Genomic DNA, 24,597 nt, shown 5'->3' with positions numbered 1-24,597 from the left:
GGCAACAGTACCTGCACCTTTACATAAAGCTACATTTTATTTGAGAGAGAGAAAGAGAGAGAGAGTGAGTGTGTGTGTGTGTGTGTGTGTGTGTGTGTGTGTGTGTGTGTGTGTGTGTGTGTGTGTGTGTGTGTGTGTGTGTGCGTGTGTTAATAAACATGTTTTTACATAAGTGGAATTGAAGAGCCACATGTGGGAAACTACTTTCTCAAGTCTTTAAGAGTCTTTAGAAAGATGGATAGCTCGATCGATTCCATCGATCGAGATGGATTGAACTGAAAAGAGAAAGAGAGAGAGAGAGAGAGAGAGAGAGAGAGAGAGAGGTTGGAACACAACTGTAGAATCATGTGAGGGGTATTTGGGGGAAGCGAGGGGGTTGTTACAAACAGGGATTAGAGAAAGAGAGAGAGAGAGAGAGAGAGAGAGAGAGAGAGAGCAGTGACAGTCAGTGACAGAGTGCCTCACACTCACATGCGCTATACACCAAGCTATTCTCTCTCTCTCTCTCTCTCTCTTTCTCTCTCTCTCTCTCTCTCTCTCTCTCTCTCTCTCTCTTTAAACGTGTCAGTAACACAGGCAGTTGTTTATTTGTGTGTGTGTGTATGTGTGTGGCGGTGTGTGGGGGGGCGCCCACTGTTGAAAACCAAAACTTCAAATCATCCTTCACCCCTGTGACAAACGGTAAGATCATTTCATCTCACTCCTCCGTTAGTGTGTTCCTCTCAGCCTCCTCTCCTCCTCTTGCTTTTGTGTATCTGGCTCCGGTTCTCTCTCCTTCTTTCTGCCTCGTTCTGTCGCTCTGTCCGACTGGCTGTTTCTGTGGCTCTGGACCGGGGCCAGGCGGGGGCCTGCATGGAGAGCCCGGTCACAGTGGGCCGTCTGGTGCTGGTCCATGTTGGACCACGGGAGGGTCGGTTAACAAGCTGCACAGTGGACTGGAAGGGGAACGAAAACTAGGCAGAGGTGAACTTGGTCATTGTAATAATATTAATAATAACGATAATTTTTAAAAAAAGAGTCATGGTTTTTAAAGACCTGTAGGTGTTTTTATATGGTGGCAATAGTTTTGTCTTCTTTTGGTGAAGACACTTTAACAATTAAAATAAAAGTTGTAAGAGTAGACAAGTGAAGACTATATGCCCAAGTACTATATTGAATTAAATTGAATTTGTTTGAATTTCTTCTAATCATTCCATCTCGGGACACGTTTGGTGTGTTTTGTAACATGTCACTTCTCATCTGTGCAAATCCCATCCATAATTCGACAACATCTAAGAGAACAAGCCATAACACAGCAAAACAACGGCAAATTATCGTTAACTCAACACTAACCTGGTTAGAAAGGAGGCCCTTTCTTTCAAAACCACATTTTTGAACAGAAATGTGTTCGTGCTCTTTCAAAAACAGCTTGTAGTTTAACTTCTAAACCAGCTGAAAGGCTGACCAGAGCTGGATCCGACCGTCTGAGAGCGGTGTCTTCTCGCAGAGACGACCACGATTCCTTCCGCCTGTGGAGCTGCTCGTGTGCTCAGAGTTTTCCAGAAATACTCTAACCCATGTGTATTGTGTACTTTTGTTGAGGGCAGTGAGACGCCGTTATTCCACTTTATTAAGCTGGATTCGGACGCCAGATCGCTCTGGGATTGACATTGACTTGTCACTTTTGAGTTGCGTGGGCAAAAAGAAAGACATGAAGCATTTTTTTTTAACTGGACCTTTAAACAGCAGAAGCAGCGAGCACGGTGGCATGTGGCCGTCGCTTCAAACTCAGTCCAAACTCAGTCGGCATTGTCTGCCCGGCCTTTCATGGGGGTCGGCACGCGTTATCAGAGGAAAAACACAAGAACAGACTTCTGCTGTTGATATTAACAAAACCAGACAAAATGATAAACACGTTGAACGTACACTGCAGAACACACAAGTTCATTTAGTCTATAAGATAAGATGAGATAGGACTTTTTAATCCCCGCGTGAAGTCAGGACACTATATGCATGACACAATGCCTAACATGTGCACGCGTTTGTATGTGTGTGTGTGTATGTACGTGTGTATCTGCACTACACACATGAAACCATTCCTGAGTGTGTGTGTGTGTGTGTGTGTGTGTGTGTGTGTGTGTGTGTGTGTGTGTGTGTGTGTGTATGTGCGTGTGTGTGTGTGTGTGTGTGTGTGTGTGTGTGTGTGTGTGTGTGTGTGTCTGCGTGAAACCTGTCAGTGGGGGTCTGTTTAAGGAATAGCGTTTCCAACTAAGAGACGGCTAATGCTGTCAGAAAGACACACACACACACACACATACTGAAACACACTAAAATCCTACCATGCCAAACAGTCAGATTGTATGATGTATGATAATGAAGTTATCAATCGAACATAAATTAAAGACACCCTATGATTAGTGTTCTTTAGCCCACCAGCAGACTACCAATAGAAATTTCCAAAGGAATATTTCTTGAAATTATAATTTTACATTACAATCATGTCGACTCTGAGACACACTGTAAGTCTTATCTGAATAAATCAACCCCAGAGATGCATTTATTAATGTATTTTCTCTCCCTTTATTGACTTCTCTCAACTCATTCTATCTTTGTTTAAGGACAAAGAAAGAGAAAAGGGCTCATCAGGGGCGACAGAGGATCTTTGTCCGTCTCTCTGGTTCCTGACCTCAGCTCTAGGACTTCCAGGGAAGAGGACCCAGTTTGTCCCCCAGACCAGGCACCATGTCGTCCCCCTCTCTGCCGCTGCCCTCGCTGCCCCCGAGCCCGCTGGCCATGGAGTACCTCAACGACTTCGACCTCCTCAAGTTTGAGGTGAAGTCGGACGCCTCTCCACTGCCTCCGCCGCCGTGCACCTTCCCCAAATCGGTCCTGCACCACGACCCCTCCAGCTCCCCGTACCCGGGCCACGCCCCGCCGGACTCCAGCCTGAGCTCCAGCCCGTACGACTCGCTGCCGCCGTCACCCACGCTCAGTGACGCCCACCCGCCGCCATCCGCCTCGTCCTCCATCTCTACCTCGTCGTCCTCCATCTCCTTCCCGCTCTCCGTCTCCAATGGCTTCACCTCTCAGGGGAACGGGGAGGGCAGCCCGACACACGGGGGCCCCCAGGGCCCCAACCCGGCCTCCCTGGAGGACCTGATCTGGTTGGCGGCGCTGCAGCAGCAGTTTGGCGGCGGGGAGGCCACGGGGCCAGCGTCCCTCCTGGGAGCCCTCGGTGGCGGGGGCCCGGAGCGAGGGGACCGGGACAGAGCAGCAGTGGGAGGGTTCCTGGGCTGCGAGGACGCCGTGGAGGCTCTGCTGAACTCAGCTGCTGCAGCCGTCAGCTCCCAGGTGAATATCTATCAATTTTTCTATCTATCTGTCGAACTATCTATCTATCTATCTATCTATCTATCTATCTATCTATATTTTTAATGATCAATTATTAGAAGTTACTTCTGTATTTATTTATTCGCCTTTGCTTCAAGTTTAAAAAGAAAAGTTATGTTTTAAATTGCTAGGTAAACATATCGAACAAATTCAGGATCGGCTCTGATAACCTGAGGATGAGAATTTACACTCGTTCTATATAGTCACTTTGTGGTATGAATTAATCACATCATCAAAAAATGGAAAAAATGCATCACTCATGAAGACACCTGGTCTGGGTGTGATCTGGATTGTAATTGTGATTCTTTGTGGATTCTGGTTGTGATTAGGATAATAATTTTGTGTTCTGATTGTGAATTGCGTTCTGATTGTTCCCACAGTTCCCAGTAATCTCCCAGAGCTCCAGCTCCAGTCTGGGAGACTCAGGCAGCGACAGTGGAGGTGACGTGTCTTGCAGCAAGGGGGCGGGCGACATGTGCCACCGCCCGCTGCTCTTCCTCTCCTCCAGCCCCAACGGCGCCCCCTCCTCCGCACCGTACCCCCAGCTTCCCAGCCCCCAGGGCCGGCTCCACCACCACCCGCACAACCACCACCATCCGCACCACCCACACCACCCCATGCATGGCCACCATCACCACCACCATCACCTTCAAGTGGGGCAGGTATGCTGAAGGCCCGGTACACCTTGTCCAGACTGGGTCCGTTTGGCGGGGAGAGGTTGATGGGGCTGGTACATTACCTTGGAAGTTAGTGGGTGGGGCGATGATTAAGGTATCAAGGAAATATTATGAGCAGAGAGAGCAGCGTGCAGGGAGGGAGAGGAGAGAGGGCTGGATCATGCAGTGAAGGATTAGGATTAAACCATGAGAACATGATTAGAAATGTCTGCCCCTATCTTAAGTATCACTCGTAGGATTTGGCTCTGCAATGCAAGGAGAACTAAAGCTGTACTTTTAAATTCAGGGATACTCTACCACCCATACATAACGTTTTGCTGATGGAGATTTACTGGCGATCTAAATTCTTAAGTTTAGAACCTCTTAGTTTTAGAACACTTTAGGCCACATACAGTGCTTTCTTTTTTAAACAGGTTATCAAAAGTCTCAACACTAAAATTTGTATTGTGTCAATTCAGTTTGGCCAGAATCAGATTTTAGAAATAGGTTTTTATCCAGTCTTCTGTGGTCCTCAATTCGATGCAGTAATCCATGCAGTGGATGTATAGCCAGTTCTCCCTGGGGTGTCCAGAGCACCGGGGCCTCTCTGTGTAGAATGTAGAGCACAGTGGCAGATTATGATAATATCTATGCTATAATTGCCGTGTATAATCCTGATCACTGTCACCAACACTCAGTCAGATTAAATGACAGATTATGGACATGTGGTGTTGAAACGTGTCCCATGCTTCATGCACCCCAGGCACCTTCACACGTTACTCTACGCCACTTTAACAACAGATGTATAATCCCCCCACCCCACCCCCCCGCCGCCTTTGTCTGTATCTACGCCCTTGTGCGCCACCACTCGTTTACACCAGGCATCAATGTGCATTGTAGGATTGAAAACAGATTATGATCCGATCACTGCTATTAAATTAGAGGATAAACTCAACTGCATTCAAACGTGCACCGTGGCCTTGTTTACAAGATTAAACACAGCAGGTCCAAGGGGGCTAATTTGCTTTTTGAGGGGAAAACACAATCGAAGTTAGTACTTAAAATCCATTTATAGTTACAACTGAGGTGCCAACGTGAAGAGCCCATTTCATTCGTATCATTTAATCAGATAAACCACATCTCCATCTGGTTTTGATCCATGCGGTGTGTATTTTGGGATGTTAAAGTACAGTAATTCTGTCTTTGTGTGTTTGCAGTGCGGGGTGGACGAGCGCTTCTCCGACGAGCAGCTGGTGAGCCTGTCGGTGCGGGAATTGAACCGGCACCTTCGAGGCGTCAGCAAAGACGAGGTGGTTCGTCTGAAGCAGAAGCGCCGGACGCTGAAGAACCGCGGCTACGCTCAGTCCTGCCGCTACAAGAGGCTGCAGCACCGCCACGCGCTGGAGTCTGAGAAGCATGTGCTCACGCAACAGGTACACACATGCGTGCACACTTACACACGTGCACAGCTATGCAAACACACACACACACACACACACACACACACGTGGACTCACAGTGCACACATAAAATGTCCATGTATCCAAACACAGAAAGACATGCAAACCAGTTATTCAGCAAGGTTAAAAAAAATACTTGAAGTTCACTTTATATTTAAGTAAATTGATAAATCATTTTGATTTAAATTTTGATTTAATTAATTTTAATAACTTTAATTTCCGATAAAAAAAAATCAATTTGCATGTAATACATATAAATGGGTGTGCATGTAGGTACGTTCCGTGAAGTAGATTTTGAGACACATCCGAATGCAGTAAATATCACATTTATCACAATATCACACCACAGGCAGAAGGAGAATCAAATGACTAAAGGTGTGTGACTGCGTTCCCTCCTCAGCTGGAGCAGCTGCAGTGCGAGCTCTCCAGAGTTCTCAGAGAGCGAGACGCCTACAAGGCTCGTTACGAGAAGCTCGCTAGCGCCACCAGTGGCGAGGCCGCTGCCCCTGCACGCAGCACCAACCCCCCTTCACCACCGCCAGAGTACTTCCTCTGAGACCAGAAGAGGACGAGGAGGAGACTATGGAAAAGGAAGTCCAGCCTAAACTGAGCTATCAGACTCAAGGGGAGGGCTCGATCCTGACGTGTTATGTGTGGGTGTGCGAGAGAGAGAGAGGTAGATTTCATAGATTGAGAGAGAGTGAGAGAGAGAAAGAGAGAGACAGTCCTCGGATAATACAACTGTGAAGTCCAATCCACTCCTTCCACTCGAGGAGGAACTCCACTGTGGGTTCATCAGGCCAGATTCAGGAGATCACTTGGACTAAATCAGCTAAGAGAGTGGCCTTCAGGCTCCGCATCACTGCAGGGCCACAAACCGCCTGTTGAAGGCCCGAGGTCAAAGGTTGTCCTCAATCTAAATTTGTGATGTTTTGACAGTGTTGTTTGTATCTTAAACCACAGAGGAGGTGGAGAACTCCGTGTCCAGAAAGTATAAGTCCTGCCAGGTCTTTGCTCCAGCCTGCAGCTCTGACATGGCACTAATCAGCTGGTTTCACTCATTAGTTGGACACACACAAGGCCCAACACTAACTTTTAGGAGTGGTTGCAAGTTGCCAACCATGCGTCAGCTTTTGCTTGCCAAGACTGAATTAATGGCTGCCAAAACTCTATAATTTTATAATTAAGTGAGATCAATAAATTAATCGATTCATCAAAAGAAACATTTCTAAACAGATGGTGAGGTATACCGTGCCGGTTGACTACAAGGCAACCAAACCCCACAAGATGGGCAACAATGTCCCAAATCTATCTTAACGTCATTATCAAGCCCTACTGTGGGTTGTGGCTGATTAGCAAATCCACATGGCTGACTCAGAATCCTGGAGTGAACCCTGGACTGAACCCTTGTGCCCTTCAGTTTCACTGAAGGGCACAAGGGTGGAAACTCTGGCTTCAGAAAGTAAAATTCCGCCCCGGGATTTATAGTCGTCCATCTGTGGGAACCAGCTGATCGGTGCAAGGACATGGAACAAAAACATGAAAACCGTACTTTTACTGTCTGAACCTTGAATCATCCTCCTCTGGTTTAAGTTTAAGAGAATCTCACCTTGAACCTGGAAGGTGACGCTGTATGGACTAGTTGAGCTCCGGCCAAATGGACGTAGTGTTTTTGGGAGAAGCTGCTAAGCATAGTGCAGTGGGGCTGGATGTGAGGTGGTTGAAGCTTGGGTTTGGGTTCCACCGCATGCAGTTTGACTCACCAGCTATTATTTCACAGTTGCCTACTGAGGTGTTTTACGCTCACCGAGACTTGGAATTACTCACTATCACATGCGTAGGATGGATAATCATCGAAGAAAGAATGTATTTGAACTCTTTTCTCCTAGGAGTATTTCAGTGATTGTGCTGCATAAGGAACTTGTTTATTCCCTAATTATTATAAAAAAATTTTTTTACAATTAACAACCAAAGAAACACTTGCAGTGTGCTCTCTGTGACTGGAGTTTTGTTCCGCAATAACAGGAAAAAACTGTGTTCACCGGCAGCTCCACAGACAATTATGAGAAACCTACCCACTAAAACAGAAAAGAAAATGGCGACTCACAGAGTAGAATTCATTCATCTAGGGTACGTTAACATAAGTACCTTTCTGAGTAGAGAAGGCTCCGCCCCAAGTGCGATAAGGCCCCGCCCCCAGACCCAAAAAGGCTCCGCCCGTGCAAAGCACACGTTGTATTTATGACAGATTTCAGCATCTTCTGGTTCGCTAGATACAACTTTTCTGTCGCCATTCTCAAACAACTCAATTTAACCGTGAGGAGGAGGAGGAGGCTGACTTTAGCCTTTTCAATGGGCACTTTATCGTTTCTCTCCATCTTTGTTGTTGTGGCAAAGCGCCGGCCTTTTCCTCGTCGCGATTGGTCGGATGATTAAAAAAAAAATAGCCGTGAAAGTCATTTGAGCTTTTCTGAAAACGATTCCTATTTGATTCCATGTGAAAGAGCCTGCGGTGGTTGGGGGTAAAGCGCTTGGTGCGGACGTGCCCTAAAGCTGATGTGCACAAAGGAAATCCCAAACACGAGGCGAGGTGCACGGTGAACAACCAGCCGCAAACGTGCACTGAAACACCGCTCACTGCCACTCGAAAGCTCAAAAGACAAACAGGGATGGAATGGGAACGCCTCGTCATGGAGACACGCCATGGGAAACGCGGCGGTGCTTTAAAAATTTGTTTTGGGTGTAGTTGAAATTATGGATCTATTTGTTTTATTTATTTATTCAGACTATTTATTCCTTGTTTATTTATGTATGGATTCTTACTATTTGACTTTACCGGTTTACCAGCTTAGCGTGTGTTTTTACCTTCTAGCCTCATTTTCATTTTAGCTCATTTTGGTTGGAAGTAACGTCTCCACGGTCGGTTTGGCGACTTATGGTTTCATGCTCCCCTTGTAGTGTGGTTTCATATGGCAAACGAAATAAACAAAATATTTTTATTGGACATGTGACTATATGTTTGTTATCTCGATATAAGTCCATATACTGACACTTTTAGGCACAAGCTTATCAGCTGGTCATCGAGGGGAGAACGAAGATTTCTTTTGTTTTCGTCCATTGTCTTCCTTTCGCCACCCGAGTTTCAAAAACAGATTCCTGACGAAAATATGAAGCATCAAAAACTCTGCAGTGCAATGTGGGCTATTAATTACCATTAAATACAGGTATAGCTACAGTATGTAAAAGTACATTGTTGAGACTGTATCTTATCGTATCTTAGTCTAGATGGGAGCAACTTTAACGTTGGAGGAGGTGGAAAATACTGCCTCTTGTGATACGCCACAGCCTACATTGTTCTGCAGTTTTAGTCCTTGAGTCTGTTTGAGACTTTGTTAGAGTGATAAAGTGATGGAATCGGTGGAGGAAAGCTGGATCTGGTTCTCTGAATCCTGGTTCTCCACAGTGACCACGGATGTTTCTGGACACACCGAGGGTCGATATCGAGGTAATAGCGCACACACACACACACACACACACACTCACACACACACACACACACACACACACACACTCAGATGTTTCACAAAACTCCCAGATCACTTTCAACCCTCTCTCTCGCTCGCTCTCTCTCTCTCTCTCTCTCTCTCTCTCCCTTTCTCTCTTCTCATTCTGACCGTCCCATTCCAGTCCCTGCACTTCATCCTGCTTTCTCTCTCTACCTTTCTCTCTCTCTCTATAGAGAGCAGTGACCCTGGGCAAGCGCTGTTTAGAATGACCTCACCTTCTGCCCAACCTCTCTCTCGCTCTCCCTCTCCCTCTCTCTCTCTCTCTCTCTCTCTCTCTCTCTCTCTCTCTCTCTCTTTGCTCCGTATAATGGGGCAGGATTAGGGCTATAATAGCGCAATGACTGTTCACTGCCGGAGTCCATTGTGGTATTGTGTGGAAAGGACGTGTTACTGACCCACTGGCTCACACACACAGACTTGCGCACACACACACACACACACACACACACACACACACACACACACACACACACACACATACACACACCAACACACACACACACACACACACACACACACACACACACACAACACACACACACACACACACACACACACACACACACACACACACACTGGCGATCCGACAAACACATGCACTGAACACAATATAGATACTCGCCGTCCAACATGGGGCTCGGTGTTGATTTTATGTTTCCTTCACCATCTTTAAGTGGTGGCGTTATACCTCAATATATCACGATAGACTGTCCTGTAATTTCAGTAACAACGGGACGATATAAACACAGAAAGAGATCTGATGGATTTGTTATACAGTTTTTGACAATTGTTTATGCATGTTTTCTGAAAACATACCTCATATTCTCAACACTACACACAAATCCAAACACACACACAAAGCAAACAGGCAAAAGGAAACTCAGCATTCAAAACAATGTTCTGTTTTTTCAAAATGTTTTTTTTTGTGTGTTGAAATGACACACCACACCATCATATAAACAGACATTTCTAAGAACCAATTGAACACAATATGCTCAGTATAAAACATTACTATGAATGGAAAACACTAGTACAAATCAGGATCAGGAGAAATATGCCATTTGCATGTTCAGTGTTATACTTACTAAGTTGTACAGTAGTATGTTGTCAAATATTTTTGTATAATGTTTTTATACTCAAATATAAAACACACAAATATACTGTAATAGAAATAAAAAGTTTATTTCCCCAAAATGCTGTCTACATCTTAACAAACACAAAGTTTGATGTGCAAAATGCGCCACATACAGAACAAATATATAATTATTTACAGTATACACTACTGAGTACTGTATTGATATGTAGTACTGTAATACTCTAATGAGAGTACATTTTTTACCTATTCTCATTTGGGAAAGTCTGGATGATGGACACTACTGTGAACCTGCCAAGTTTGGTTGTGCTCTCTGTCCAGCCTCCCCCATTTTTAGACCATGGTTGACCACATGGTCAACCAAAGTTGCCTGGATTTCTTCAGAGATTATGACTCTCCGTGGTCTTGCTCTTCCTCTTCCTCGTCCTCCTCCTCTTACTCTCACTCCTCTTGCTATGCCTCTCTCTCCTATGTGGGCATCCATTGCTCCAAAACAGAAGAGCTTGCTGTGGCCCTTTTGTTACAGTAAAGCTCTGATTGCTTAATGAACAATTGTGCAACATGTGTTTGCCGTGTGCAGAGTCAGTGTAGGACATTTAAGTTTAGCACTTTGAATGGCAGTGAGTTCCATGTGAACGCAAGAGATTTTATCCGTGAAGATTGTGCCAAATGCAGAGAATTGTGTGTGGTGTTTTGGTTAAGAACTGCAATCTGAGTGCAGAGCAAGAAATGTGCTTGCATTGTAGGAGAATTACTTCAAGGGTTTGGTACATGAGTTACAGGTTGTGTTCATTGTGTGTCACGCATCGGTGTTAGTGTGTAAATAATTGAGAAAAACTGTAAATTCTTGTGTTGCGTGGTGTGTTTTGCAGTATGTCTCCAGAGACAAAGTTCCCAGCAAAAAAGTATGGTTCTTTCAATTTAAATTGAATTGAATTGACATATTAGAGTTTTATTTGGAAAAATAAAACTTTGTTTTGTTCTGATGTCGCAACTTTTCATTATGCTGAGTTCAAAGAGGTGAACCTCAGTTAAAAATGCTCATGTGATATTTTGAATATGCAAGCAAATATTCGGATATACATCATACTGACATTGTGCGCGATACTAATACTACTAATACACCCTCCTCTGCAATTGCAATGAATTTGAGGAATCTGCACAGTACATATATATATATATATATGTATATATATATATATATGTATATATATATATATATATATACACACACACACACACACACATATATATACACAAAGAAAGGATGCTCTCTTTCTTTCTTGCTATATGTATTTTCTATTTATCTTTTCAGGACAGACAGAATTGGACGGAGGTAGAAACACAAAGACAAAGACAGACAGTGAAAGACGGACAGACAGGCAGGCAGAGAGGCAGACAGACAGGCAGGCAGGCAGGCATGCAGACAGACCGACAGACAAACAGATGGATTGATGGATGATAGAGAGAGAGAGAGAGAGAGAGAGAGAGAGAGAATCCTCCTGCATGTTGTTCTATCTCCCCCTCTGGGAATACCTTGGAACACTTGCACATCCAACACTGATGACACACACACACGCACGCACGCACGCGCGCGCATACGCATGCACACACACACACACACACACACACACACACACACATTCATACACGCACACACGCTCACGCCAGGTATTTGAGGAAGGCATTGTGTTGCGCTGCCCTCTACAGGTGAATGTGATCATGATGTCTGAATTCAGGGGGAGTCTGAATTCATCATCCATCCTCCCACTGCAGGAGGACAATACAGCGTTTAGGCAATTTATTTGAAAAATTAAAAAAAATTTAAAAAAATCCAAATACAACATAAATAAAATAGATCTGGAGCACAACATGTGTAATGTTGCGATAAGATAAGGTCAGATATGCTATGATATGAGATCGGATAGAGTATGGAATGAAACAAATCAACAGCAGCGCCTGAACTGGATTTAAATAACATATTGAATGGAAGGAACATAATGTAGTGGCTATTTACATAGAGAGAGGGAGGAGGGGTGGGGTGGAGGGTGGAGGAGGGAGGCAGAAAGGGAACTCGAGAGAGTGATAGGGGTGATTGTGCAAACATGTTGATCTATACATATAAAATGTGTGTGTGTGTGTGTGTGTGTGTTTGAGAGAGGGAGAGAGAGAGAGAGGGGGGTGGGTGGGTGGGGAGGACGGGAATCGGAGGGAGGGGGAGAAGGTGCAGAGAGAGGAGGGAAAAAAAGAGCAAGAAGAAAGAGGGATGGAGAGAGAAAGAGGGAGAGGAGGAGGAGAGAGGGAAGAAGAGAGAGAGAGAGAGGGGGGGGGAGGTAGAGAAAAGAGAGAGAGAGCGAGAGAGAGTTGAGGGTTGAGAGAGAGAAAGCAACAGAGAGAGGGAGGAAGAGAGAGGGGGAGGGAGAGAGCGAGAGAGAGCGAGGGAGAGGGAGGCAGAGCAGCAGAGGAGTGGAAGCAGGATCCTCTCCCACTCTGTTGCTGATCTGTTCTTCTTCCTCTTCACTTTCTCCAAAGTGTTGGACCGGAGCGTCGCGGAGCAGATGCCGACAGATGCGCCCGAAGAGCGGCTCCACATCGGGGAGGCACCGGCCAAGGTAGGGGCAAGAACACACATCTTTCACCTTTAACATTTAATCCGAGTAATAATACACACAGTGACAGTATGAACAATGCTAGATTAAAACAAAAAAAAAAAAAAGGAATCTCATCTTCTCATCATACACCTTTATTTATCTGCCTCTTTATTACACAAATTGTGTGTGTGTGTGTGTGTGTGTGTGTGTGTGTGTGTGTGTGTGTGTGTGTGTGTGTGTGTGTGTGTGTGTGTGTGTGTGCGCGCGCGTGTGTGTGTAGGGGAGTGCGTGTTTGTGAGAACAATACAGCACGATTAGTACAGTTTTACAGTTTATTCCATAACTCAAACCAGTTGCAGCTGCCCGAAGATGGTTAATGACGTCAATTTATTGCTCTATATGATCAAATCTGATTATCAGAGTGTTATTGTTTCTATTAATAGAGGGCAGAGGATGGTCCATCATGGCTGTTACACACGGATATGAGCATATATGTGAGCAATGTCTGAAATGAGGCAGTTATATAGCTGTACATATATATACAATCATGTATATTTTTTTTATTTATATTCCAAGAGAAGCACACATTTGAAATAAAACATATCGACATTGAAACAGCTACATCATGGGGGGAAAAACAACAACAACATAAGAATTCACATAGAAACAGGTCACCAGTTGTACATTTAAAATGTGAAATGAAAATGAAACAGTTTTGAGTTTTAGCTGCGATCATATTGATCAGTTGTGTGTAGTTGTTGTGTCGTTGCTTCCACCTGTTGACGTGCCTGCTCTGGCTGCATCGGATTGGCTCACAGCTTGACTCTCAGATCGACTGGTCAATGTGTCATTCAAAGCCAAGAACCTCAGGGGAAGAGCAGCAAAATAATACCAAAGTGGAAAACCCTTTGGAAACAGGGGTCGCCCTCTGGGTGTGGAGCAGTGGGCAGGTGGCCGGACACTTTAAATAACTCTAAATCAGATGTAGATGTACACAGCCAGCATCAAGCTGTCAGTCCGTGGTGAGATGCATTTTTTTTGTATTCACATTAAAGTGGTAATCCGTAAGATTATTTTGTTTAAAAAAAAAAAAATCCCATATTTGATACCTCTTATCTTCATCTTATCTCCTTTTTACGCCACGTTTTAAGAAACAGCCTACAAAGTGTTGCCATGCTGCATGTGCTCCTCTCTATATGCTATGTGTTTCCATTGTGGATGAATATTCACACAAAAAAAACAAGAGAAATTTTTCAGTCAGAAGACTGAAAAGTTTGGAGAAAGTGAGGAAGAGCCAAGACGAGGGGAAACCCGGACACTGAACAAAAAACATTGGCGTTTCAAATGGAATCTTGGGACTTGTAGTCTCTTTTCTACCTCATCTCTCGCTTTCACCCTCTTCCATTTTTTTCTTTGTTTCTTTTCCACCCTTATTTTCTATCTTTTATTTTTCTACCTTCCCTCTTGTTTCCTCCTCCCTCTTCTTTCCCTGTCCCCCTCAACCATCCCCATCTCATGTGACCGAGACAAAGAAAAAAGCCAAATGGACCTATCAGAGGAAGGCAACGTTTGGAGGAAACTGTTGTACATTCAAATGGGATTTCTGGGACTGTTCTGCCAACAATTGCATGGATTTTCACTTTTGATACGATATCATTTTTTATTAATAAGATAAGACTTTATTAATCAACAGAGGGAAATTCAGGCATGAACAGCAGTAAAAACAATGCAGTTGAGAAAGATAAACTATACAAATTAAAAAGAGATCAGAAATAACACACAGAGTATGTACACTATCTATCTATTTACATAAGTTCACAGGAAGTAACTAGTGCTAGTGCTAACTAGTAGCACTATGCTAACTGGTGACTAGTGAGCCCAATATGTGCAGGTGGCAGTTAAAGGTACACTGTGTAGAATTTACGGACTTGGCAGAAAGTATATAGGTATGTTTTAATTTGTGTATAATCCCATGACAATAAGAATCGTTGTGTTTTTTTCGTTACCTTAGAATGAGCCCTGTATATCTACATAGGGGGCGGGTACACGTCACGGAGGCCGCCATGTTGCACCGCCATGTTTCTACAGTATCCCAGAACGGACAAACCAAACGCTGGTTCTAGAGAGGGTCTCTCCCACAGCCGATAGTCGGATCCTCCCTCCTGGTGGCTGTCATATGAACTGCGTCTGGGTTCCATATTCCATAAAGTCACGGAAAATGGGAGAGCTTGTTTTTTCCAGAACAGCGAGTAGTTTGATCAGTTGGACATTCACCATGTTCCATAAATGACAGGTTCAAACTTATAACTTTAGATAGTGTTTGCAAAGTGCAAAAAAATAAAAATAAACAACACAGTATTCACTGATATAAAGAGAGATTTATCGATAGTGGATATGGCGACATCCAACATTAACGTTAATAATGTCATTATTTTATATACATTACTTATTTACTGAGTGGTTTTCAGCCCAGTTGCAATAAAAAAAACTTGGCTGATGGCACTTCGGGTTCAAGTTCAAGTTCGAGAGATTATTTGTCACATACATATACATACTTGTTGCATGAATTGAAAAATGTGAACACATTCCCGGAGCCTTTATCGGACCCAGAAATTCAGCACCGTAGAGGTGGAGCTCATCACAGAGGAGGCAGGGATTATCACGGCCACAGCTTTGCGATGCGGAATCTGACTCTCCATAGGAATGAATAGACTTCAGGTTTGTTCTTGTCTTTTCTCAAATTCAGTGTGGAGTAGGCTTTAGTCTACAGTAAATACAATTTACGGTACGGTGGCACTACTCATAAACATGACTTATTTTCAGAGTAAATCCACATCCAATTCATGTTTCCAGAGTGACGCGATGACCCTGCCCAGCACGCCCACCGTGCGGCGCGGCAGCACCCCGCTGCCGATCAAGCATCAGCTGAGGCGCGAGGAGGCCGTGCACGAAGACTGTGACTGGACGCTGGGCGCGGCCGGGCCCTCGCCCCCGCCCATTAGCTTCAGCCCTGCCCCGGACGACCCCCCGGGCGGGGCCCCGGAGGCCCAGCCCGAAGGCCCACTGAGGATTGCTCTGCTGGGCCAGAACGGCGTTGGCAAGTCCTCCCTGGCCATCACCTTGGCCGGGGACGTGGACCGCACCGCGTCCGTGGACTCTGAGGGTATGTGTGTGTGTGTGTGTGTGTGTGTGTGTGTGTGTGTGTGTGTGTGTGTGTGTGTGTGTGTGTGTACCTACATACTGAAGGAAAAATAAAGATACCTGAGCAGAATATGACTTCAGTAAAAGTTGACATCCCCTATTAAAATACTACTTCAGTCTCAAACTGAAGTTCTGGTTATTCAATTTTATTCAGGTGAAATACAAACCCATATTATTTTGGGTAAAATATCTAACAAATAACATATGGTCTCGGGTAGAATCTACATGTCATGTCAGAAATGTAGTGGAAAACTAAAGTTGTAGAAATCAAAATACTCAAGTATAAAAAAAACCTTAGGAGTGGTGTGTGTGTTTGTGTGTATGTGTGTGTGTGTGTGTGTGTGTGTGTGTGTGTGTGTATTTTAGAAGTTTTATTTTCTCCTATGCACGGCCAATGTAGCAGTTGCTGCAAATAAAACTTATTTTTAGAACCTCCTCTAAACAATATAACACGGAATATACAAATAAAGACTGATTTTTATGTGTTTGTGTGCATTCAGTGTGTTTCTGCATGTGTGTGCTTGCATTTTGTGTTTGTGTGTGTGTGTGTGTGTGTGTGTGTGTGTGTGTGTGTACAGGGACAGTATAATGAATGCAGAGTAACATCACACTGTCACTGCCACGGAGTCACTGTGAGGTGTGTGTGTGTGTGTGTATATGTGTTGGTGTGTGTGTGTGCAGGTGTGCATATGTGTGTGTGTGGAGGTAACTAAGTCGTCACCCTAGAGCTCTAACTTCCAAATCCTCAGGGGAAGGCTACATGTGCTCCGCCACTGTGGACGAGGAGGAAAGCACCCTCATTATCTACGACAACTGGAGACAGGTGAGAGGAATCGCCCTGTCTGTCTGTCTGTTTTCCTGCCTGTCAACCTGTCTGTCTGCCTGTCTGTCTGTCTGTTGCCCTGCCTATCCACCTGCCCTGCCAGCCTGTCTGTCTGCCTACGTTATGCATCAAATGCTGTAGGTGAAAAGTACCAGGATGTTGTGGTAAACACTGCACACTGCGCTGGCAAGCGTTTCCCGCAATGCACTGTGGTGATAATATTTAACTTCCTCCTAGTGATGCACTGATACTGATTCCATGTTAAAATAGAGTATCAGTATCAGAGAATCGAACTATCTCACTATAAATCGAACTATTTAATGTAATCTAACTATAAAGGCAGGAACTTTGTCTATCTGTCTCTATGTATGTATGTCCTTTGATTATCTCGACGACCATTCATCCGATCTACCTCACACTTGGCGGATGTATTGCTTGAGACCAAAGGACGTGCAGTGCCGAATTTGGTGCAATTTGGACACCCGACACGTGTTCTATTAATAATCTTTGAATAAACAGTGAGCCAGCGGGGGCGGGGCTTCGGGGCTCTGCGACTGAGTCAATTGTGATCATAATGATAAATATAGCTGCAGGCAGCAATGCACGGGGTCCAGGTTAGTCACAGCAATTGCACCAGTTACAAAAATTACAGTTTTCAGAGTTTCTGTGAAATACACAATTATTTTTAAACATAGTGAAGGTTATGCTACATTGTCCACGTTCCAGACACAACCGCCTTGCCCTTCACTGTCACCGCTCTGAAATGCTTCCTCCTTTTTCAAATGAAGCCGTCTATTGAGTTTGGCTGTGAACCAGCGCTTGTCATTGTTATAACTCACCCTGGTGCTTGTCGGTATACAGCTGTGCGTACAGTCCCTGAATTATGACGTCACAGCGTCTGTGTATTCGTCCAGACTGTCGGTTTGGGCGGTTCTGAATATGTCCCATTCCGAGCGGTCAAGGCACTCACACAGATTCTCCGCTGCTTCCCTGCTCCACTGCTCTACTTCTTGGTTCTTCACGCAACGGGTTCAGAAAGTTTGACTTTCTGTATTCGGGCATGCGGTGGACCAAGACGTGGTCGGAGTTTCCAAGCGCAGAGCAGGGAATGGTGTGATATGCGTTGTAGACGGTGGTGTAGCAGCGATCCGGCATGTTCTCCTCTCATCCCTGACAGTTAATAAACTGCTTGTATGTCAGGTGTTTGTGTCTTAAATTCCCTTTATCAAAGTCTCCGAGGACGATAACTAGGGACGGGTGCTTTCTCTCTCCATCTAGGATCTGATTGGTGAGCAGTCCCTGTGCGTCCCCTTCCGTGTCTCCTTCCAGAATGAAAGATGTGAATTCTCAGGGGAATAAAAGGATTTACAGTTTATGATGAAAGACTCCAGTGCAGTGTAAAAGGCCCTTCAGAATCATACGCTGCACAGACACCGATCAGCCACAACATTCAAGATTCAAGATTTTCAAGATTTTTATTTGTCACATACATATACATACTTCCATACATATATGCAGTGAAATGTAATGTGTGTGTTAAAACCACCACTAATAACCACTAGTATTGTGTAGCTTCCACCAAAACAGCTCTGACCCATCGTGGCATGGACTCCTCCACAAGACCTCTGAAGGTGTCCTGTGGTAACTGGCACCAAACTGTTAGCAGCTGATCCTTTAAGTCCTGTAAGTTGCGAAGTGGGGTCCCCATGGATCGGGCTTGTTGTTCCGGCACATCCCGCAGATGCTCGATTGGATCGGACCTAACCCCGGCCATCCACATGATGTCGAAGAAAACGTGATTCATCAGACCAGGCCACCTTCTTCCTTTGCTCCATGGTCCAGTTCTGATGCTCACGTGGCCATTGTAGACGCTATTGGCGGTGAACAGGGGTCAGCATGGGCACTCCGACCGCTCTGCGGCTGCACAGCCCCATACACAGCAAGTTGTGATGCACTGTGTGTTCTGACCTTTCTATCATAGCAGCATTAACTTTTTTTAGCAATTTGTGCTACAGTAGCTCTTCTGTGGGATCGGACCAGATGGGCTACAGTTCACTCCCAACACGCATTAATGAGGCTTGGGTGCCCATGTCCCTGTCGCTGGTTCACCAGTTGTCCTTCCTTGGACCAGTTCTGGTAAGTAGTAACCACTGCATACCGGGAACAGCCCACAAGACCTGTCGTTTTGGAGATGCTCTGACCCAGTCATCTAGCCATCACAATTTGGTCCTTGTCAAAGTCGCTCAGATCCTTACACTTGCCCTTTTTCCTGCTTCCAACACATCAATTTCAAGAACTGACGGTTCACTTGCTGCCTACACCATGACAGGTTCCATTGGAACAAGATGAATAATGTTAGTCACTTAACCTGTCAGTGGTTTTAATATTGTGGCTGAACACTGTATATCGCATATTGGATGATTATGATGTCACAAAGCGTTCTGCTCCACCACTTCCGGTCCCTTCGCTACACTACTTCAGGTACCTTGGCTCACTAATTCCAGTTCCATCCTTCAGAAATTGTTTTTTTTTTACTAACTCTATAACTCTATAGTCCAATGTGGATCAAACTTATCAACACAGCATATGTGGATTGCCCCGAATACAAATGTTATTCACTTTGACCGGTGATAATGGCTCGAAAAATAATAATAAAATCCCCCCAAAAAATAATAGGGCTCCGCCCTTTGGGCAGGGCCCATAATTAAAGGTTTCAGGGTGCGAACGGGTATGGGAGCGTTCCCTCATTCGGGCACGAGTGCGTCGTCCTCCTCGTCTGCAGATTCGGAACCTGAAGCAGAGAGACGGCAGAGCGGAGATACAGGATGAGAATACAGGATGTACTGAAATAGAGTGAGAGAGAGAGGGAGAGAGAGAGCAGAGAAAAGAGATGGAGCTTTAATTTATTTTGAATGGAGGAGAGAGAGCTGAGAGGAAATTAGCTGCAGTGAAATCTGCGATATGCTCCAATCAGCGGATGGATGGAGAACAAACTGGCAGATTAAAACCAAAGCCTCATCTCAATAAAAACACACATAGAAGAAATAAGTAATAGTGATTATAAAGACTAAGGCTGTAAACTATTTTAAAAATGAACTAATTAATCACAGTGTTTGTGTTCGTTAATCGCATTTGTGCATTTTACAGCAATTTATAGACAAAGTTGGTGTTCTTGTTGTGGGTTGTAAATCCTCAACATCTCATTTTCATCTCGAGCTCATTTGTCTCATTTGAGCGTTTGGTTAGAGTAGAATTCCCCGAAACCTCAGGTGGGTTCGGCCTCAGAGAGCGGGGCGTCAGAGGGAGGAAAATTAATTTGCGGCTTGTAACATTGCAGTTTAGTGCGTTTCCATGCATTTCTGAGTGCAGAGCTCATTATCAACTTGTTTTTCACAGTTTCCCTCTCGTCCCTCGGGCTCCTTTCCGAGGCATCTGTGTGTGAACACGAGCGCTGCCCACACCACAGATGTGCCAAACGGACGCAGTGCTTTTCTTTTTTGGCAACGTTTCAGATTTAGGTGAATGTTTGGAAACACTAAATGCGCTACATTCCGTGGAGCATATTTTTTTAAACTAAGAATTAGTTATTGCTGTGTGTGGTGTGAGGATGGTGTGGTTTGAGCAGCCACACCTGACCTGGGTCTAAGTAATTGGGGACCCAGGATCAGAGTGGCTGCATACCTGTTGCTCTTTGGTTGGTCTAATGAGCAACAGGTAAAACCCCCATCCCCACACTCACTCAGGAGAGGAGCCCTGTCATGAAATGTCCCGGGATTATTCCATCTAGCCCACTTTCTGCAATAAATTTAGGAGGATTTAAGTGTATATTCAATACAACACAGACAATGAATTCTATTGTATAATTATAGAACCCAGAATCGCGGTTGTGGTGCCGCCCCTTGCAGCTGCCTGTGCGCGCACCTCGTGTTTATTACGTACATTTTAGTATTTTTAGCATTTTTAGAGCTTATAGAGCTTATTGTCCGTAATCACCAGGTGTTCACTGCATATATTTCACTGCATATATGTATGACCATATGTATATGTACTTAACTTGAACTTGAAACTGGTGTCTACAACCCCGTCGTCTGTGTCTCTGTCCCGGAGGTCTCTGAAAACATCACATGGAAGGGGTGTGGTAAGCGAAACTGCCACACTGTTTAATGAGGACTTTGCTCTGATAGAACATCTCAGGATTTCCAGGCACGTTCTTACTAACACGTCAGTCTGCTCCTGGAGATGGTGGCAGTTTGTGTAACCGCTGCACGTGTCACCAGGAGCAGCACTTGGAAATGGGCTTCAGATACGGAGAAACGTCCAAAACATCCGCCTCTTTCAGACTCTCTGTAGATTCTCAGCAGGTCCGTCTGCTGTCGTTCTCATTCTCCCCAGATGTGTTCTCGGAGCTTGGACTCCGGTCCGAGCACTGATGAGGTGGGATGTGGAACAAATGCCTCAAAATTGTTGTCCTCACAAACGTTTCCACAGAATGGATGTGGAGATCCTCAAGAGTTAAAACTGAAAGTGCTTCTGCGTGCGTGGTCATGCAAAACCAGAAAGCTTTAGTGGTTGGTCTTTTTACATTAAGGCAATATGGAAGTTTTGTAAAACATCTGGATGTACATGGTCTGTCCACATTCTGTTTCCAGAAGTCTCGGTGGTCGCTGTCCCGCTCTGTTGATTTCCTTGTTTTCAAAATCCGAATCCCAAAAACGGGCTGAACATATGAAGCAGGTTAGCGTCAGTATGTGAACTTTTATCAAGTCAAATGTTCCTTAAAGCTTCCATGTTGCTTTGAGTGCACCATTTAAATGTTAAAGGGACACTCCAGTTCTACATGCTAACTGTGTTAGCTCAATGCATGGCTGCAGAGGGGATCAGCTAGCCTAGCTCCTGTGAAATTTGAGAAATACACCTTCCTGCACCCCCAAAAGATGCACTTATTTGAGCTTTACATCTTGCTTTAAAAAACAAGTTAAAATAGGAACATAGAAAGGAAATTGTAATTTTAAATACAGCTACATTCTCAACGACTATAAACATAAATACCATTAAGCCATAAACCATAAACAGGCCCAACTAGAGCGGATCATCACTTCACATGCTGATGTGGTCATTTATGTACATCAGCCTTGCATACATGATCAATGCTTTTCCACTAATTGGTATATTATTACTATTATTATTATGATTATTATTATTATTCTTTTGGATATTATAGTAACCTCTAATATGCTAATCCATAGTCTGAGTCCTTCCATGGGATTCTGAAGGCCATAAAACACCGCGGCTTCTCTCCTTTTCCGCTGCACCCCTCAGTGTTCTCTTTCTGCCTTTCTTCTCCTCCGTCAGGACCTGTCAACGCTGCAGTGCGAGGTGTGCATCCTGGTGTTTTCGGTGACGGACCGGCGAAGCTTCCACCGCACTGCCCAACTGCGGCTCCTCCTGAGGGAGACGCAGCCGCAAACCCCCATCATCCTGGTGGGCAACAAGAGCGACCTCGTCCGGTCCCGCGAGGTCAGCGCCCAGGGTGAGATGAATTTCCAAACACACACTGACACACGCTGCACAGGTGGGGTTTTAATGGTCATTAAGTGAATGAATATGGAAGCAATCAGCGGTCAATTATTTCCAGTGTTGGGGTCGTTGCTCGAAAAAAGTTATGTATTACACATTACTCGTGACTTTAAAAAAAAAGGAACGCCTTACTTTACTTCATCAATCCCTGTGGAAAGTTATTCATTACACTACTTGTTACACTACTTTTGCCCTACTCCGCAACATCACCTGTAAGTTAAGGGAGTTGGAAAGGAGACGTGCAAATTTACAAGTTTACTTGGACGAGTCAAAATCGTGTTGTATTTCCCAGTTTGCGTATATTCTCAATAAAGCCTGGACTTCACTGTCGGTCCATTTGCCCGTGTTTTGTTGCATTTTTTCAGGCTACCGTTACGAGTCGTTGTTAACTGCTTACGCTTGGAATATGGCGGTTGCCGGTGCTGCTTTTGCTCCTATGCCTTCGACCACTCAACGCACACTTACCTCACTTGTGCTTCCTCTTGTGCTTGGAGAGCACCTGCCCTGAAGTAGGAGCTAAAAGAGTTCCTCAAAATGGTGTTCTAAGAACTACGATCCTTCCCAGTTCCTGCAGTTCAGACCTAAAAAAAAAAGGGGGGTGGGGTTCCTTCAAATGTTCTTAGAACCATGAAAAAGTTCCTCCGGTCAGAAAACCTAAGTCATGTAATTGCCACACAATCAGCATTGTGCCTTCCTGGTTCCCAACATGCATTGTGTCCAGACTTTGAGCGTTATGTGATGAAGTTGAATTGTTCAGTGCAAGTTTTCAACGTCGTATGCAAGTGTTATGCATGATGGTTCAGTGTTGTTAAATTGTGAGTAATTGTTTCTGTTTACGTTGTAAGTGTTGTGGGGAATGAAGTACTGAAACCGTGCTGGACATTGCTGTTTGGTTTCATGAGCACAGCGTTCATTTTTTGCCATTAAACAGACAGAGATTCCAGAACTGAGTCAAGCGAGTGAGAGCCGTGCCAGTTGTTTCATTAGCAGCTATAATGTGATCACCGACTTCAGGTCAGTGATATGTCACATTACTTGTTACAGACAAATGTAATGTGATCAGTAACTACTTTGTAACATGTTACCCCCAACACAGGTTATTTCTTAGTAATGACCGCTGATCTGTCAATTATGACCTTTGCTATGGGCAATGGTCATTATTCTCCTGGTTTCACCTCCCTCCACCCACATGCTAATGTGGGTGGAGGGACATGTAGGGCATTTGTTATTTTAGTATGTGAATAGTTTGCTCTGTTCTTGTGGACTATCAGCGGAAGCTCTTGAACTAGACATACTCATTATACAATCTTTTTAAATCAATATCCCATGTCGATATATTCATCTGTTGAGTCATACGTGGCGTAATAAGCAGGATAAGGTACAGCCAGTGGGTTGTTATGGCAAAGTAACCCCCTGTAGAGCGATACCAGGCCGGATCACCCTGGGGAGGGTTATGTCAACCTGTTGAGCCTAGTGTTGATCTGTTCCACTGCTGTTTCCTCTAGTTCAGAGCAATGATAAATGTGTCTTTCCTCGCGGCAGGGAACCTCAGCGCAGGCGGAAATGTAAAACCGTAAAAAGTGAAACTAAAGGATGTGAGAGTATTGGCGCAGCCTGTTCTCGTGGCGGGAGGAACCATTACAGAGCACAGTTGACTTCACTCGGTGACTCGGGGAAGAGGAGCCACTCGCCTGAGGGTCGGCTCCCGCTGGCGAAATGTGTTGAGGTGCCCTTGGGCAAGGCACTTAAGCGCCCCCGACAAGCTGGGGGGTTCTGTGTTGGTTTCAAAGACCTTTGAGTGGATTCAAAGTGAGCGGCTGGAATTGCGCTGCAGAGCGCGTCTGTATTGCGTTTGACTCTTCTGTTTAACTGCTGAGATGCAAAGGATCTAACGCAGCGGTTCTCAACATGGGATCTGGGGACCCCCGGGGGGCCTTCAGGAGGCTCCCGGTGGTCCTCATCAAAATGATTAATAGTAAAACTTCACTGTTATTTCATTCCAATATGTTAGTGCCGTTAGAGAATGTAATGTCGGTCATGTTTGTTTGGATCCTAGTTTCACTATTATCTCCTTCTAAAATATAAATATTGATCTCACATTGGATCCGGAGACTAAATCTGATCAAATGGCTCCGTGACGTAGGGTCCTTGACATGAGGAAACATTGAGGGAAAAAGGTCTCAAGGGGTAAAGCGGAGGTGAACAGAATGGAAGAAGGAAAATCAAATTTCACCTGACGCTGCTCCCACTGCGCACTCTCT

General features: G+C 44.8%; 2 protein-coding genes across 2 annotated transcripts in view; both read left to right on the top strand.

The window, feature by feature from the left end:
• Positions 1-2,721: 2,721 nt before the first annotated feature.
• On the top strand, positions 2,722-6,041 carry nrl (neural retina leucine zipper; the record flags this gene model as incomplete). Its single annotated transcript, XM_080013544.1, has 4 exons — positions 2,722-3,330; positions 3,750-4,031; positions 5,243-5,458; positions 5,886-6,041. 4 exons carry the CDS (start codon positions 2,722-2,724, stop codon positions 6,039-6,041), a joined length of 1,263 nt encoding a protein of 420 aa, XP_079869670.1.
• A 6,661-nt stretch (positions 6,042-12,702) lies between these two features.
• Positions 12,703-24,597, top strand: part of LOC307236144 (GTP-binding protein REM 2-like) — a gene marked incomplete at both ends in the record, with an annotated part of 12,322 nt that continues 427 nt past the window's right edge. Inside the window, 4 exons of the mRNA XM_080008447.1 lie at positions 12,703-12,756; positions 15,589-15,898; positions 16,686-16,759; positions 22,112-22,336. Of these exons, the coding sequence (XP_079864573.1) occupies positions 12,703-12,756; positions 15,589-15,898; positions 16,686-16,759; positions 22,112-22,336 (663 nt within the window). The remainder of the gene's footprint in view (positions 12,757-15,588; positions 15,899-16,685; positions 16,760-22,111; positions 22,337-24,597) is intronic.

The sequence above is a fragment of the Zeus faber genome (genome assembly GCF_960531495.2).
Source record: "Zeus faber genome assembly, chromosome: 1".
In the NCBI taxonomy this organism is placed as follows: Eukaryota; Metazoa; Chordata; class Actinopteri; order Zeiformes; family Zeidae; genus Zeus; species Zeus faber.
The sequence above is the reverse complement of the archived record's forward strand: the minus strand, read 5'-3'. Positions and strand labels throughout refer to the sequence as shown.